The 18313-nt window shown below is 41.3% G+C and overlaps 1 protein-coding gene across 1 annotated transcript in view; it reads right to left on the bottom strand.

Moving 5' to 3' along the window:
• SLC1A7 (solute carrier family 1 member 7) overlaps window positions 1-18313 on the bottom strand; it is a 91322-nt gene that overhangs the window by 39161 nt on the left and 33848 nt on the right. The window contains exon 3 of the mRNA XM_030572419.1: window positions 6576-6791. Coding sequence (XP_030428279.1) covers window positions 6576-6791 — 216 coding nt within the window. The remainder of the gene's footprint in view (window positions 1-6575; window positions 6792-18313) is intronic.

Here is an 18313-nt window from a genome sequence, read left to right as displayed (position 1 = left end):
AGGTACTGTCTCAAAACCATACACTTCAAAACTCAAGAAAAGATCGCTGACAATAGTGCACCATGCCAAACTTTAAGGGCCTGATTTATAAAGGTGACCTGCAAAAGGGGGAAAATGTTGCCATTTATTACTCCTTTTGTGATGCATAAAGGTAGCCTCATAAATTCTAAATCCTCCTGCTTACCCACACCCTAATTTTTTCTTGTAAATGTTTGGTACTTTAGATCAGGAATTTCCAGTTTTGACCTACCCATTTTTGCTGGAGGGCTGGGAGTTAGAATGAGAGCTTAAATGTCAGCCAGTTATGATGATGTCAATGTTATTTTTTATATTTTATGTAGTTATATGGCCTCTGTGACTGTAGTATTTAAGTGCCTCACAGTCTTTAATGTATAGATCCTCACAAAACCCTTGAGAGGATGGGTGAACAGAGAACTGAACTTGAGTTTCACAAGCATCAGGCTATCACCCTATTCTCTGAGCCATCTTTCATCTCAGTTTTCCCAGTCCTCAGCTGAAGGAGGTGGGATTATTACAGGGCTTTTATCTCAACCATTTGCCAGAAGTTTGAGTTAATAAGGCTTTTATAAAGACAAACAAAAACACAGAGCTTTAAACAGTTTGACTAACTGTCTCCCATCTCTTGAGAAAACTGCAGCCCTGGTTTCAGACATTTGTAATGTCACTTTCTCTCTAGTTCTCCACTCCTCCAGCAAGAAAAGGCAAGTCAAGACCTGAGATTTCAAATCTTAAAAAGGGAGCAGGGAACAAAAAGTTTAGACAAAATTAATTAATTAAAAAAAAAAAAGCTCTTTGGAAGTCTTCTTTAGCATCATACAGCAACTAAGAGGACTACTTTTCTTTTTTGCCATGGCAGCTCACCTTTAAATAGGCTTCTATCTGACTTCCAATTTTGCAAGTACAAATAAGTATACCTGTAATTCTTTTACATTTGCCAACTACGTGCAGTTAGCAAAGGTAACATTTAAATCACCTGATTTGTACACAGAAGTAATTACTGAAAATCTGGCCCATTTTTGAGTTATGTAAGTGGAAAGACACTCAAAATCTGAAATTTTAAAAAGTGGATATTTTCTCCCTCTTCTCTTGCGTAACACAAAAATGACTGATTAATTTTCCATTCATATTTCCTGGGGGGCCTACTAAATTTCATCCCAAAAAATCATTTGTTGTAACTAATATTGAAAGACCAAGCCAAAGGGCCTTGCTTATTATTCATTATTTGTATTGTGCTAGTGCTTAGGAGCCCCAGTCCTAGATCCAATTGTACTGGGCACTGTACAAACAGAGAACATTCCTTTCTCTTCCACAGACTTTCCATATGACCTTTGGCAAGTCACTTTGTCTCTCTCTGCCATATTTCTCTACCTGTAAAATAGGGCTAATAGTACTTCCCTACCTCACATGAGTGTTGTGAGAATACATCCATTAAAGACTGAGCTGCTCAGATACTATTGTAATGGGGCCATAGAAGTCCCTTAGATAGATGGTATATAAAGACAGTCCCTGCCCCAAAGAGCTTAGAGTCTAAGTATGAAAGAAAGAAAACACTCCCAGATGCCTTTTAGAGTTTACATTAGAAACATTAAAGACAATAGGGTGTAAATATGTACACATGTCTGAAACTTGAAATAAAATTACATTGAAAGAGACTGAGACCAGGTCTACAGCAGGAGTGCTTTGCCAGCATAGCTATACCGGGGTACTATACCGACAAAGCATTCTTAGTGTGGAAACAGCTTACATTGGTAAAACTGTGCTTTTGCCTTGATAGCTTATTTTACTCAGGAGGCTAGAATAAGCTGCACCAGTAAAAGCACAGGTTTTGCTAGTATAACAATGTCTATATTAGGAGCCTGTGCTGGTACTGCTATGTCTGTCACAAATTACACCTTATTACACCCCGACCGACAAAAGTCTGTAGTGCAGACATGACCTGAAATACCAGCTTTGCTAAGCATCTTCAGTATAGTTACAGACTTGCATTTGTCTCATGAACCACATGTCTTAGTTGGCCCCCAGCAACTGTACATTGGAAAAGAAAGAGGGAGAGCTGTATCAGGGAGAGCTCCTGCCCTGGCATGAGGATGGACTAGATTGCCCCAGGGGTCTTTTCTTGATGGCTACAGACAGCAGTGTTTGAGGTAGGATCTAGGTTAGGTTTAAGTGAGTGTTAAGAAAGCAATAGGGTTCAGGTATCAACATCTTGTGAGTTATCTTAAAATCCCATGAGAACAACAGTTCTTGTGAGACTTCTGCCACTTTGTGCTACATCCAACTCAGAAAACAGGCATCTTCCATTTTTGGATCTGTAAGAAAAAACAAAGCTACTATTTCAGATCCAGGGATTTTTTCCCATCCCTCCTCTGTCTTTTAAAATGGAAGGAGTGGTAGAGCTCAGGATCTCCTGTTCAAGTCTGGTTGGTCTGTATCTCTTCTATTACGTTTGCTCTTTCTTTTGAATATTTCCAGATTCCTGTAGCATAGGAAATTCCAAGAAATGACAGTGGCTATATTGCCTCGGTACATGTTCCACATCATTTCTTCAGTCTTAATTGCAAAAACTCCCTGGACTCTACACCTCTCTCCCAACTTCACCTTGTGTGCCACCATTCATACAATTCAAACAGGGAGACAAAATATCAGAAAATCACTACAGCCATTGAACTCAGACCTTTTTACCTGTCACATTCTTCTTATGTAGGAATTACACAGCATGCTCTTTTAAAGCATATAAATCATGGTATATTTAGACCTGGCCATCAGAAAGCTTTATTTCTTGTAACTGATGCTAAAGGACCTTGACAGCGTCTAACTCTCTTGCCTCATTACTCTTCTGAATGTCCATTTAATACATTTGATGTTCTTTCTTTACTAAGTAATAAAGTGATGAAGTATGACCGAGGTAGGATTTCATTGGCAGAGGATACAACTGAACAAATCCAATCTCTAGAGGTAGTAAAAGGAAGATATGAACTTTCATTAAGGACAAAGCCAGGTTTTGTTTTTACTGAGAGGCTGTAGAAATGATATCTGAGCCTGCTAAGCTTCATTAGATAGAAACACTTTAATAGAACCCAGTTTTCTGCACTTACCAAAAAACAGTTCTACTGTTCAGATAATGTTTAGAGAGCTTATATACAGCTCTACCGATATAACATGAATTCGGATATAATGTGGTAAAGCAGGGCTCGGGGGGGAGCGGGGCTGCACGCTCCAGCGGATCAAAGCAAGTTCGGTATAATGCGGTTTCACCTATAACGTGGTAAGATTTTTTGGCTCCCGAGGACAGCGTTATATTGGGGTAGAGGTGTATATAGTTACAATTTAGGGTAAGACAAGAAGAAAGTCATGAGACTAGTTGGGGACAATTCTGCAATCTCTATCCAATAATTCTAAAACTTTTAAATTCACATGATTAGATTACCATTTTTATTCTCATTAGCTCTTGGTTTTTATAATTTGTAGGTAATTTACAGTTAGGTATGAATATAATCTCCTGCCCTAACAAGTTTACATTCTATATAGATTTTACATTTCCTTCTTATTCACATCTTGTGTTTTGTTTTTGGTTCAGTGACATCCTTACAAGGCTGTGATGGCTACATTTCAGATTTTTAATACTTGAAATTCAAAGATCCAGAAAAATGATAGTATAGAACCGGCTTTGCATGAACTAGTTGTCTCAGGAAACACGTAATGGCATCAAGAGCTTTTCTCCTCTAGGCGACTGGCTCAAATTATTATTAATTATTATTAGTATTTATTAAATGTATTACTGTAACACCTCGGAGCCCTATTCATGGACCAGCACCCCATTGTGTGAGGCACTCTACAAACAGAACAAAACAACAGTCCTGCCCCAAAGTGCTTACAATCTAAGTATAAGACAAGGTACAACAGATGGAAACAGACAGACCAATAGGAAAGTACAAGAAAACAGTGAGACAATGCTGGTCAGCGTAATAGGCAGGGTAATCTCAGCACACCAGTGGCCCAACCCTTGTCATGTTTTTTGTAGTCATCATGGCAAAGGAGAGATTTGAAGGAGGATAATGAGGTAGCTTTGCAGATGTTTACGGGGAGCTCCTCCCAACCATGATGGACAGTTTGAGAGACAGCATGAAGGTGCTTGTTTGAAAATGTAAAGGTGTGCGATGAAGGCTGGCGTCATGGACGATTGGAGGTGGGAGCTGGATGAGAGATGATAAAGTGAAGAGAAGTAGTTTATGTTTGGTGCTATAGAGAAAGGAGAGCCAGTGGAGGGATGCAAAGATGGGGGGGTGTGGACAGAGTGATAGGCTAGGGAAATGATCTTTGCCACAGCATTCTGAATGGATGTGAGTAAAGACTGCATTTGTCAGGGCCAGAGTAAAGAATATTGCCATAGTCAGGAGGCAAGAAGATGAGAGTCAGCTTTGTGGATGGATAGGAAAAACTATATCTTAGAGATGTTATGTAGAAAGAAAGAGCAACACTTAGACTTAGATTGGATGTGGGGACTAGAGAGATGATGACCAAGTTATAGGTCTGAGTGACAGGCAGGATGGTGATGTTTTCTATAGTTATCAAGAAAGGAGAAAAAAAGACATCGCCATATGGACATCTGTTAGGAGACTTACACTTTATGAAATGAGTTGATGGTCTCTGTGACTTCATATCCCAAAGCAATCAACATGGCACTTTTCAAGAGCACTTTTAAAACGTATTAAAAATACATAGCAAGTTCTATCCAAAACCTTAGTTATGTAGCATTTCTCTTGTTCGTTAGCATTCTTTATTCGCAGGATGCCAGGTGCTTCCTGTATGATTTAAAGACTGTCTCCAGCTGGGAATGGAAGCGATTTAGCATTCAGCTACTACAGGATCAACTCTTCTAGCTCAAACCAGCAGATACGCTGTTACATTTAATCCAGACTTCCTCATAGATATTCAAGAGTTTTGCCATTGACTTTAACAGGGCCAGGATTTCACCCACAGTATGTAGCAAACAGGAAACCCACTTCCAGCAGTTGTTTTATTAACAGTCTTTCTTTTAATAAGTGGGATTTTATTTGTGGTGGATGCACATAAAGCCGAGCATTTGGAATAATAAATAGACTTTTAAAAAGACAATTCTGTTATTGGTTGGATGCAGAGGTTAAACTCAATTATATCTCATCACATTTCCATAAAATAATTGAGCATCTGTGTGAGTGCAAGCCAAGAAACAAATAATGTGGACAGGTTCATCTGACTAACTTAATTGCCTTGTGCCATGGATTTTGTGAAGGGATTTGAGAACTCTGTCCTTCTTCTGGGTCAAGCCATGTCTCAAGTCCATGAAAAATATTCTGTATCCTGGTGTAAACACTTGCAAGTACAATTTTAAATTTCACTTTCTCCAAGCTGTTGTGTGAATAAATCTCGAATGCTTGTGTGCAGACTTCAGGCTTTGACTATTTGAATATTTAGAGTTGATTCTTCCCTGAAAAAAATATGACATCATCGTGTTTGGTTTACAAGTAAACCAGACTCTGATGCAGTGGAATTTGTGTCTTTCTACTGCATGTGAGGTTGGGAGCAGGATCTGGGGGAATTTGGGCAGCAGACCTATGACCCCTGCAAGCTGTGAGGCAGGGTTTGTCCACTTGTCAATAAGACATCAGTGTGACCTCTATATCACAAATAAGTCACATATGATATTACATTAGTCACAGAGTCATCCAGCTGGTATCCAGAGTTCTCCAAGGAGCAATGACCCCAAATTAGTACCAATGGCACTTACAGTCCTGTGCTCAGAGTAGAAAAGGTGCAAGTTAAAGTTGACTTGAACCTGAGCAAATTAGGCTGCGGCATGCTTCTGTTCTAAACCATGAAACTAACTACTGTCCACTATCCAGTAGATGTTTATCTTAAGTGAGGTAAAGACCAATAAAACAATAAAATTTTAATCCTTTTTTGAATCCCACTAAACTCTTGGCCTCAAAAACATATTGTGCCAATAAGTTCCATGGGTTAACTATGAATTCTGTAAAAATATTTCCTTTTTTTTTCAGCTTAATATTGTTTGCCTTTCCATTTCATTGGGTATCTCCTTGGTCAAGTATGAGAAAGGGTAAATAGGAGCAGGGGCGGCTCCAGGCACCAGCACGCCAAGTGTGTGCTTGGGGTGGCAAGCCACGGGGGGCGCTCTGCTGGTCACCGCAAGGGCGGTAGGCAGGTTGCCTCTGGCGGCATTCCTGCGGAGGGTCTGCTGGTCCCACGGCTTCGGCAGACCTCCCGCAGGCGTGCCACCAAATCCGCGGGACTGGGGACCTCCCGCAGGCAAGCTGCCTAAGGCAACCTGCCTGCTGTGCTTGGGGCAGCAAAATACCTAGAGCCACCCCTGAATAGGCGCTCCCTATTTTCCTTTATAATCTTATTTTGGGATATTGTTTTTTAGATCTAGTTTCTCCCATATTCTCAAAAGGATCATCACTGATTTCAAAATATATCCTTAAGGCCATGGCTCCTTATGTTGTTATGTAACATGCAACGTGTTACCTTCAAACAGTAAGAATGAATGTAGTTACCGAATTAAGTCTAGCAGTGCATCTGCAGAGCTCATAATTGGCTTTCCACTCTCTTCTGTGTTCTCCTTCTGGGCTGCTCCACCAGGATGGATAATGGAGACCATAATTATTCCCACAATCACAGCCACAAATGTTGTCCATAGATAGTAAGTGACAGTTATGATGCCTAATCGACTGGAAGTCTTGGCATCCAAGGCTGCTAGTCCAGACATTAAGCTGTAGAAAAAACAAACACAAAAAACCACACAAAACATATAGTATCTTTTGCATATAATTAGTACAATGTAAAACCTAATTTCTTAATTATTCTAATTTACCTGTGTCCACCTGAGTGCCTATATAATGATGCTTCTGGAAGGAGCTTTTAGATCCAAATGTCCTAGATTCAGTCCCCAGAGATGACTGAACCTGGGACCTCTGGATCTAAAAGCATGTGCCTCTACCGCTCAAGCAAATGAAAACAGATCCTAGTAGCTTGAAAGAAGTAGCAGTTTCACAAAACTCCATGCATGGTCTAGCAACTAGCAGGAGACAGAGCCACACTGCTAATGTGGGTTACATATGGTTCCAGCACTGGGAAATCAAATCACTGCTGTGAGTGAGTGGCTAGATTGGTGGACACCTATGACTTCTTTGACTACCAAGACCACTAATTTATGCAGACATACCCATCTTCATTGAAATATTGACCCTAACCCTGGCCATAGGCTGCAGAGCTGAGGCTGCCACCTGGGTTGTTGCCCAACCACCTTTTGGCTCACCACAGCCCAGCTTGGGGCAGGCCATCCAGTGGTGTCAGGGCCAGGAAAGGAGAGGGCTGATGCATTATAGTGGGGATGACCTTGCTGGCACATGAGAGCCAATGGACTGGAGCCAGGAGCCAGGCCAGCCCTGTGGGACAGGAGCTGCTGCAGGGTGAATGCAGGATGGGCTCGCTCTCCAATGCCCTCCGCTGTTCCTGGGTCACCATGACTTTTATCCCTTGCCTCATATTCTAAACAGACATACTTCTGCCTACTAGTTTCCCCCCTCTATATGTTTCTAAGATCCATTCTCATTCCCCTTGGCCCTTTTGGCTAATATTACATTGTTCTACTGTTTTGCTGCTCTTCTTTCCTATAAGCTGTAACTGACACTGTGCATTCACTTTTGGGTGTTTCCACCTTTAAATCCATTAATGAGTGTGAGTCACTCATCTGCTATGGTAATGGACATCATAAGTACTGATAATAGATACAGAGACTATTAACTTATGGTTAGTACTCAGAATGCTTAACTTATGGTTATTACTAATATGTGGTTAAATTACTGTTGCTGAGTGAATAAACTGACCACAGCAGTTTGTTACTTTATTGGTGAAAAAAATAAACTAACAGGAGATATTCGGTTTAGCCATTCCAGTAAGGTATCACCTTATTCTCAGCCTCAAAGCTCCATGTCTATTTTGGCACAAGTAAAATAAGTACATATTGATTGCTCTATGAATGTCAAAGGACCCATTTTCAAAATTGCCCGTGGAAAAATTGTGTGCAATTGGCACCTGACTTGTACATGAATTTACTCTGTTTGCACAGGCAAACTGGATAGTTACATAAAAAAAGGTCAGTTATATGTTTAACAGGCTATTTGTGTGTGCAATGACAATTTGCAGAAGCAACTGTGGTAACCCGATGTGCAACCTAGCCATGTAATTGTGTCTGTTTTTTACATAGAAGCGTAAAGATTCAAGAGGGCTTTGCCATGAGCCCTATGTCAGGGCAGTGTGTTGTTGTGCTTCCCCAAGAGTAGACCAGGAAGCAGACTGTGACTCCTGCTTCCCAGTTTCTTCCTACTCTAGTGATGGGGTCACACATTGTACCAGCCCTCTGCTTGGTACAGTGACCTGGTGTAGCTGCACTGTCCTGCACATTGGGGAGTGAAGCCCATACCCACCCTGCCCATCCACCTATGTGGGAGGGGGGAGCAGAGGCTCTTAAAGCCCCCAACATCACACAGCAGCCTTTGTAGTGCTTCACTGCCTCCTAATTTCCATGCACAGGCACATAAGACAGGCCATCATCTAGCCCTAAATTTGCTCAGCACTGCTTTGAGCTAGACCCAGGATCATGAAAAGTTCTCTTATCCCAAGCTGTGTTACAATTTACTAATAAACCTGGAAGCACCAATGTTTCATTTGGCTTTGGTTAATATTTAATTTTAAAACAATTTCTAGTTGCTTTTAAATATACAGCACAGTAAAAAAAAAAAAAAAAAAAAAAAAAAGGAGCAGTACAACATGTTAAGTTTTAGCGTGACCATTTCACGCAGCTGTTATCACTATGGAGAGTTGCTTGTCAAATCCTTCATCACAAGTAACTATTTATTAGCAGACAACTCTTGATATTTACAGGATCTTCTTCTTCTTGTACTGTTTGGTGAAGCTATCTAGAGCTGAAGTGTAGCTTGACTTTAATAGTAGATTGAATGAAATAATAGTGGTGGGATTTAAGGCTCAGGTTCCTGCTATCCAGTAGATTAATTAAGAAAATGCATTGTTTTTCAGCTTTGCCAATCTCCAGTCTGGCATGTTTTGTTATCAGTGCAGAGCAGTATTGCGGGGAGAAAGGGTGAATATTGTTCTAAAACAAACAAAAAACTATTTTATAAAAGTTAGATTACTTGCAAATTTTAACTTAATTTTCACAGGGTCGTTTTATGCAGAATAATTTTGATGTTAATTAAATGCAAATTCTGCTCTCCATTACATTCATACAATTATACCATTTTCTGAGGTGTAATGGAGAGCAGAATTTGACCTTTAATTGTCCAATGGCCCCTGGAAGAAGATTGAAATGGCTTGATCAAGAAGATGCACATTTGTTCCAAAGCCGGGTTACAAATGTAGCAACTTTTTCAGTTTAACAGCATTTGCAAACTGTTGCTGATTTTTTTTTCAAATGTATTTGTTATTCTTAAGAATTCACTGAGTTCATTTCGACTCTTTGCCATTTATATCATTAATCATTATATGATTAATCAGCTGAGTCACATGATATTGATTCTGTGCAGTTACTGAAACAAGACTAATGAATAAATCAATTCCAAATAATTAAAATTTAAAAATTCATGGACCTCTCGATTTGTGAACATTTTTACAAATACCCTGTCATTGTCGGAATACCCATGAACAATTTGATCCTACAAATCTGAGTGAACTGAACTGTGTGCCTTTATTTGCAAAAATATGAACAAATCATTTTTGGATGATCACCCTGTCTAGAGAAGATTGAGAAATTGCCTTTGTGCCCTAAATACTAGTTAACACCTTTTGAATCTAACACATAAATATACTGACTCCTGTCAAGCTACATCAATAAAAGGAAAAACTCAAATGGCTCTATAACATACAACCAGTTCTCTAGTTTCACACCAGTCACCATTTTTAATTATTGTTACTTATATTACAGTGCCACCCAAAGCCCTTAATCAGATTCAAGGGTCCTGTATGTTAGGTATTGGACAAACAGAGGTAGAGGGAGGCACTGATCCCATGGCTAGCAGATCTGTAACTAGAAAGATGTGTTCTCTGGTGTGGACAGGGCACTAGATGAAAAGACTTTGGATCTATTTCTGGCTCTACCACTGACCAACTGTGTGACCTTGGGCAAGTCACTTCTCTGTGCTTCTGTTTCCTCTCTTGCCCTTTCTGTGTCTTATCCATTTAGATTGTAAGCTCTTCTGGGCAGGGACTGTATTCTACTACACCAGACTGTCAGGGCCTAGGCTGCAGCAGAGCCAATCTCCTGGCAAACTAATGAGTGCAGCTGGCCCTGATTGACCTGCGCCTGCCTGCTCCAGCCCCCAGCATCTTTCTGACTCTCAGCTGAGAACCTCAGCTCCATCTTCTAACTGTGATTCTGCTTAACCCTTCAGTTTAGGGTTCTTTTTTGACTCTGGCTCTGATTCCCCCTGTGCTATTTGACCATGACTTCAGTTAATCTTTTGGCTTAGGCTTTTGGTCTGTGATGTCCGGCTATGGCCCTTGGCTTCTCTCCTGGATCTGCCCCATCTGGATTCATCTCTAAGTGATAGGCCAGATCTTGTTCCAGCCAGTAGCCCAGACCACCTATGACTCGGTTGCCGACAGTTTAAGCAGCCCAAAGATTGAACGAGAGCAGGTAAGGGGCCAGACTGCCTTTCAGTTAGATTCTGCAGAGACAGCCATCTCCCTGCTAGATGGTGTGGGAATCCAGCAGGCCTTACAGGCCCAGGTTATGGCCTTACTGATACAAACTGAAGCCCTACAGGCTCAAGCCATCATGCCCAAATCTGCTGCCCCAGCTTCTACGGAGATTCCAATGCTGGATACAAGTTTGACAGGAACCGTAAAAAGTTCTGCGGTGTCATGAACTTATACCAGATCCTGTTCATGTTTTGGCCCCAGTCATTCTCCACTGATCAGATCCAAGTAGGACTTATTATTTGTTTGCTACCCGGGGAGGTGCTGGCCTGGACATCTCCCCTCCTGGAGACTTTTAGCCCACTTTATGAAAAGTTCATCTAAGCCATGGTGATTGTGTTAGGTGATGTGAATCGCACACTGTCTGCCAACAGCACACTTAGGGGACCATGCTAGGGGAACAGATTGATCAGCATGTTAGCTGCAGAGTTCCAGCACCCGACAGCAAACACTAATGCAGTACTACTACTTCTGACACATGTTAAGCGAGGAAATCAAGGAAGAGCTAGCGTGGGTAGAACTGCCACCTGACCTGAACACCTGGGTCAAGCTGTGTGCTGGACACCTGACTAAACATCACCTGGAGAGAGAGTCAAGTTCCCAGCTCTCTTCCACATTCTCATCATGGGGACTTGGGCAGTTCAGTCAGCTTCAACCTCACCTCTGATGCAGAGAAGGGCTAGGTTTGTGCTTCGGGCCCAGGCCTATATTGTGGCGAATTTGGACACTATGCTATGGGATGCTCTGCTAAGAACTGAGCTGTGTGTCAACCAGAAAGCCTCCAGGCCTCAGCCCCAATAGGGGGGTCTGGGCTGAGCCTATGTTCCCCCCTTCCAGGACCTTCCACCTCTTGTCTACCAGCACCCTGGCTTTTGATGGACACCATGCCAGCACCCTGCAACTACCCCTCTGGCTACAACATTCCACCATATTAGAGGCTGACCTGAAGGTGCTTGTGGCCTCTGACAATTTCATCAACTTAAACTTTGCCCAGGTTCACTATATTCCAACTCAGTCCATGAGCATTCCCTATTTGGTGGAGTCTGTTGATCCCTCCTCTCCTCTGGCCCAATTACTCATCAGATGGCATAGCCTAAAGCCTTGTTACCATGCTCCAGGGTCAACAGAAGGTCCTAGAGCTCTATCTCATCCAAACACCTCACTCCTCTGTTATCCGCGGCATTCCCTGGCTCATCTCCCACAATCTGCATATCCACTGGGGACCAGGCATGTCATGCTTCACATTGAGACTCAGCTTTGGGAGATAAAATTGATGGCAATGTTCCGGACCAGAAACCCCCACGACTGTCACCACCTCTCTGAGAATTCAGAGACTAAAGGAGGTAAACTGAAGGTGACCACCACCATCCTTGTGACCACCTTGATAGCTTCAGGAATCCCAGTGAAATATCAGGATTACGCTGATGTTTTCAATTAAAAGGGGGGCAGATACTTTGCTGCCCCATCCCGGTTATGATTGTCCAACTGACCTGCAACCCAGAGCTGAGATCCCCTTTGGCTGCAAATATTCTCTCTCAGAACCTGAACTCTAGATGCTCCAGGAGTACCTCCATGAGAACTTGGAGAAGGATTCTTTCACCTTCCAGGTCTCTAGTGCAGGCTCCTCCAATCTACTTCATGGCAAAGAAGGATGGAACCTTACGCACCTGTTTTAACTATCGAGCTCTGAACAAAGTGACGGTCTGAAACTACTATCCCCTGCCAATTCTTAACAAACTCTTTGGGGGGGCTCTGCTGGGCCAAGATTTTTACTAAGTTGGACCTTCATGTGCCATACAAACTGGTCCAAATTACAGAATAGATGAATGGAAGACTGTGTTCCATGCCCATTATGGGCATTTTGAATATTTAATTATGCTTTTTTGGTTATGTAATATTCCAGTGATGTTCCAGCATTTAATCAGTGATATCTTCTGGGACATACTGGACCAGTTTGTGTTATTTATTTGAGCAATATTCTCATTCTTTCCAAAAACCAGATGCTGCACAAGCAATAGGGCCCATGTTCTCAACAAACTCTGCCAAAACCATCTTTACAACAAACTAGAGAAATTTAAGTTTGATACAATCGAGTTCCTGCCATCTCCAGGTAGAATGCCACAAAAGTTTAGTGGTTTCTTGGGTTTGCCAATTTTATAGGTTTTATCAAAGGATTCTCCCACCTTTTTGTCCTGAAAACTGTGTTCTTTTGAAAAGGGGTCCACTTTCGTCTGGTCATCAGAGACACAGATTGCATTTGGTCAGCTAAAGAGATCTTTTACCTCAGCTCCCATTCTGTGCACCCGAATCCTGCCAAGTCCTTCACCACAGAGGCAGATACTTCGAACTTTTCCATTGGAGCCGTTCTGTCACAACATAATGGCTCTCATAAACAATTCCATCCCTGCACCTTTTATTCATGAAAACTAACAGCCACTGAGAAGAATTGTGATATCTAAGACAAGAAGTTACTGGTGATAAAGGTAACGTGAAGAATGGAGAAAACTTCTAGAGGGAGATCGGTTCTCGGTCCAGGACATTACTGACACCCCCCCACACACACCCTGCTCCCTTACACACACACACACACACACACACACACACACACACACACACACACACACACACACACACACACACAATGTTTTTTGACTGTGGCTCAAATTAACCCTTTGGCTTAGGCTTTGGTTTCTTGATACCTGACTACAACTTTGGGCTTCCCTTCTGGACTCACCCCTGCTGGATTCAGCTCTTAACTGGTAGGCAGGACTCTTGCTCCAGCCACTAGGCCAGACTACCTATGACTTGGGTGCTGACATGGACACATGTTTTGTGCCTCTAGGCACTACTGTAATACAAATAACAAAGAAGCAGCCATGGTACTTGCCCTGAAAAGCTTAAATCCAAGACAATAAGTGGCATACAAAGGATGGAGGCAGAAGAGACAATTCAATTTTATATGAATCTATATTTTTATATTTATGCATATTTTCCTTTTTTTTTTTTTTAGTTTTGTGTCACATGAATCGCTTTCTCCAAGTGCCTGTCACCTAAGCCACCATATATTGTCTGTTTCCTTATAAGCCTTTCAGCAGAAATGGAGTTTTAAAATGGACTTTAGGGAGGAGCAAATCAGTGCTGTCTCTCTCTGTTCTACCTTTAATAATTGATTTCTGACACTTCTGCATTTTGTGGTTTACAAAACTTTAAAAATCACCAGTGCTGTTGATCATACTTTGAAATTGTTAGAGCACAGATGAGATACTTTTAAGAGTTAAACTGATGCTTTTACATTAGAATACAAATGCCTGCTAATGTTTAAATTACTATAAATTACCTGTTAAAATATTAACAGATTTATTATAGATTCAATTAAACAGAACAAAGAAAAGATCAAAAGGCAAGATGACAAAGTATTTGGAAGCAACCCATTTGGTAAATGGTCAGAGTGTTTCTGGAAATACGGGTTGTTTGGAACAACACAGATAGCCAGCTTAATGTTTTATTTCTAAGAGTCAGCAGTTGTGCTCTGGCTTTTGATTTACCCTCTGCTTGCCAACTAAACCTTCTAGATGAAAACTGATTACATTGCACACACTAAACTAATGTTATGTTTCTGGCTTTGAACCACAGAGGAAATAAATTCCACGTTACAAGGTAGAAAGTCCCTCTTTAACTATCCCATTTGGTGTCTAACCATTGTGGCTTATATGGCATAAGATCCTAAGAAGTACCAGGCACCTGCGGCTTACACTGAAATAAATGGTAGCTATGGGAGCTCAGCGCCTCTCAAGATTTGGCCCATGGCCTGAAATATCATCCTCAGAGGTCCAAGGCCCAAACTGGGGGGAAAAAATTCTCTTTGTTATGATAAAGTAATTTTACATGTATGTAGAATATCTTCTGTCTGATAATCCCAAATGTATTTAAAGCATTAATGAATGAAGCCTCAAAATATCCCTTTATTATAATCTTAATTTTACACACAGACAAGCAGATGTTTAAAGGTTAAGGGCCCAGTTCTGACACTTTTACTCATATTAGAATGACTTGTGGAGTCACACTACTCAAGAGGGCTGATTCTTGCACCTTGTGTAGTCCACTGCACCTGTGCAAAGTGAGTGCAAAATGCAACCAGTTCAAAATGATAGTATTCTACATTCACTTTTCACAGAGCTAAATTACTCCACAAGGTACAATTCAGTGGAGAATCAGGCCCAGCACGAGTAAGGGGGAAAGAAGCTGGCCCTAAGTGTCGTATTGAAGGTCACACATGAAGTCTGTGGCATAGCTTACAAAAAAGCCTAGGTCTTGCAATTCCCAGTCCTGTGCCTTAATCATTAGTCCCCTCTTCAGTCCTAAGTGGAGTACAAGATCATGTCCAAGAGGTGAATACAGCTGGACTGCTTGGTAATAGTGACCATAATATAATTAAATTGAACATCCCTGTGGCAGGGAAAACTCCACCGTGGCCCAACACTGTCACATTTAATTTCAGAAAGGGGAACTACACAAAAATGAGGAGGTTAATGAAACAGAAATTAAAAGGTACAGTACCAAAAGTAAAATCCCTGCAAGCTGCATGGAAACTTTTTGAAGACACCATAATAGAGGCTCAACTTAAATGTATACCCCAATTTAAAAAACATAGTAAGAGAACCAAAAAAGAGCCACTGTTGTTAAACAACAAAGTAAAAGAAGCAATGAGAGGCAAAAAGGCATCCTTTAAGAAGTGGAAGATAAATCCTAATGAGGTCAATAGAAAAGAGCATAAACTCTGGCAAATGAAGTCTAAAAATATAATTAGACCAAAAAAGAATTTGAAGAACAGCTAACTAAAGACTCCAAAAGTAATAGCAAAAGTTTATTTAAATACATCAGAAGCAGAAAGCCTGATAAACAACCAGTGGGGCCACTGGATGACTGAGATGATAAAGGAGCACTCAAAGATGATAAGGCCAGTGTGGAGAAACTAAATGAATTCTTTGCATCAGTCTTCACTGTTGAGGATGTGAGGGAGATTCCCAAACCTGAGCCATTCTTTTTGGGTGACAGATCTGAGGAACTGTCCCAGATTGAGGTGTCATTAGAGAAGGTTTTGGAACAAATTGATAAACTAAACAGTAATAAGTCTCCAGGACCTGATAATAATCACCCAAGAGTTCTGAAGGAACTCAAATGTGAAATTGCAGGACTACTAACTGTCATCTGTAACCTGTCATTTAAATCAGCTTCTGTACCAAAAGACTGGAGGATAGCTAATGTGATGCCAATTTTTAAAAAGGGCTCCAGAGGTGACCCTGGCAACTACAGGCCGGTAAGCCTGACTTCAGTATTGGGAAAATTGGTTGAAACTATCGTAAAGAACAAAATTGTCAGACATATAGATTAACATAATTTGTTGGGAAATAGTCAACATGTTTTTGTAAAGGGAAATCATACCTCACCAGTCTACTAGAATTCTTGGAGGGGGGGTCAACAAGCAAGCAGACAAAGGAGATCCAGTGAATATAATATATTTAGATTTTCAGGAAGCCTTTGACAATTTCCCTTACCAAAGGCTCTGAAGCAAAATAAGCTGTCATGGGATAAGAGGGAAGGTTCGCTCATGGATTGGTAACTGGTTAAACGATAGGAAACAAAGGGTAGGAATAAAAGGCCAGTTTTCAGAATGGAGAGAGGTAAATAGTGGGGTCCCCCAGGGATCTGTACTGGGCCCAGTCCTATTTAACTTATTCATAAATGATCTCGAAAAAAGGGTAAACAGTGAGGTGGCAAAATTTGCAGATGATACAAAACTATTCAAGATAGTTAAGTCCCAGACAGACTGCGAAGAGCTACAAAAGGATTTCACTGTATCAGCATTTAAAAGAGAACTGGATAAATTCATGGTGGTGAAGTGCATAAATGGCTATTAGCCAGGATGGGTAAGGAATGGTGTCCCTAGCCTCTGTTTGTCAGAGGATGGAGATGGATGGCAGGAGAGCGATCACTTGATCGTTGCCTGTTAGGTTCACTCCCTCTGGGGCACCTTGCATTGGCCACTGTCGATAGACAGATACTGGGCTAGATGGACCTTTGGTCTGACCTGGTACAGCCGTTCTTATGTTCACAAAACTGGGTGACTGGGCAATAAAATGGCAGATGAAATATACTGTTGACAAATGCAAAGTAATGCACATTGGAAAACATAATCCCAACTATACATATACAATGATGGGGTCTAAATTAGCTGTTAACACTCAAGAAAGAGATCTTGGAGTCATTGTGGATAGTTCTCTGAAATCATCCCCTCAGTGTGCAGCGGCAGTCGAAAGCAAACAGAATGTTGGGAATCATCAAGAAAGGGATAGATAATAAGACAGAAAATATCACATTGCCTCTATATAAATCCATGGTACACCCACAGCTTGAATACTGAGTGTAAATGTGATCGCCCCATCTCAAAAAAGATATATTGGAATTGGAAAAGGTTCAGAAAAGGGCAACAAAAATTATTAGGGATATAGAACAGCTTCTGTATGAGAAGAGATTAATAAAACTGGGACTTCAGCTTGGAAAAGAGGCGACTGGGCAGGGGGGGTATATGATAGAGGTCTATAAATCATGAGTGGTATAGAGAAAGTAAATAAGGAAGTGTTACTTACTCCTTCTCATAATACAAGAACAAGGGGCCACCAAATGAAATCAATAGGTAGCAGGTTTAAAAGAAACATAAGATATTTTTTCACACAACTCATTGTCAACATCTGGAACTCTTTGCCACAGGGTGTTGTGAAGGCCAATACTATAACAGGGTTCCAAAGGGAGCTAGATAGATTCATGGAAGATAGGTCCATCAATGGCTATTAGCCAGGATGGGCAGGAATGGTGTCCCTAGCCGCTGTTTGCCAGAAGCTGGGATTGGGTGACATGGCATGGATCACTTGATGATAACCTATCTGTTCATTCCCTTTGGGGCATCTGCCATTGGCCACTGTCAGAGGACAGGATACTGGGCTTGATGGACCTTTGGTCTGACTCAGTATGTCCATTTTTGTGTTCTTAGGTTCTTAAACACAATTCTCTCTTTTGAGGCCCAATGGAGTGTCCACCAAGCTTCTAGCAAAGGATGACTGTGTGACCCCTTTTGAGGCAGTCATCACTTCTGTTAATCAGGAAGTTGCCCTTCAGTGAAAATGAGCACTCTCCTACCATAGAGACTTCAGATAGTCTTCCCACAGCTCTTGTAGCTTCAGCCAGCATTTAACACCGTTCTTTCCTGTCCGCCTAAAGCTTTGTGTATGTGAGAAAGTTCTACTGATTGCACTAAATAGTTCTAGTTGATTTCTTACTGATGTAAACCATGTTGATGGAAGGCACTCAAACAGAAATAAGAGTGTCCACACAAGTGGGTTATGCGATTTAGTTAAATCAGCACAACTTCCTCATTTAGACAAGGCCTAAATAAAGCCTGAAAGCGGACAGCATATGCCTCAACATCCAGCGACCATTGCATAAATCATAAAAACATGTAACT

The sequence above is a fragment of the Gopherus evgoodei genome, chromosome 8 (genome assembly GCF_007399415.2).
Source record: "Gopherus evgoodei ecotype Sinaloan lineage chromosome 8, rGopEvg1_v1.p, whole genome shotgun sequence".
Lineage (NCBI taxonomy): Eukaryota > Metazoa > Chordata > Testudines > Testudinidae > Gopherus > Gopherus evgoodei.
Note: the sequence above shows the minus strand (reverse complement) of the source record. Positions and strands in the feature narration are given on the sequence as shown.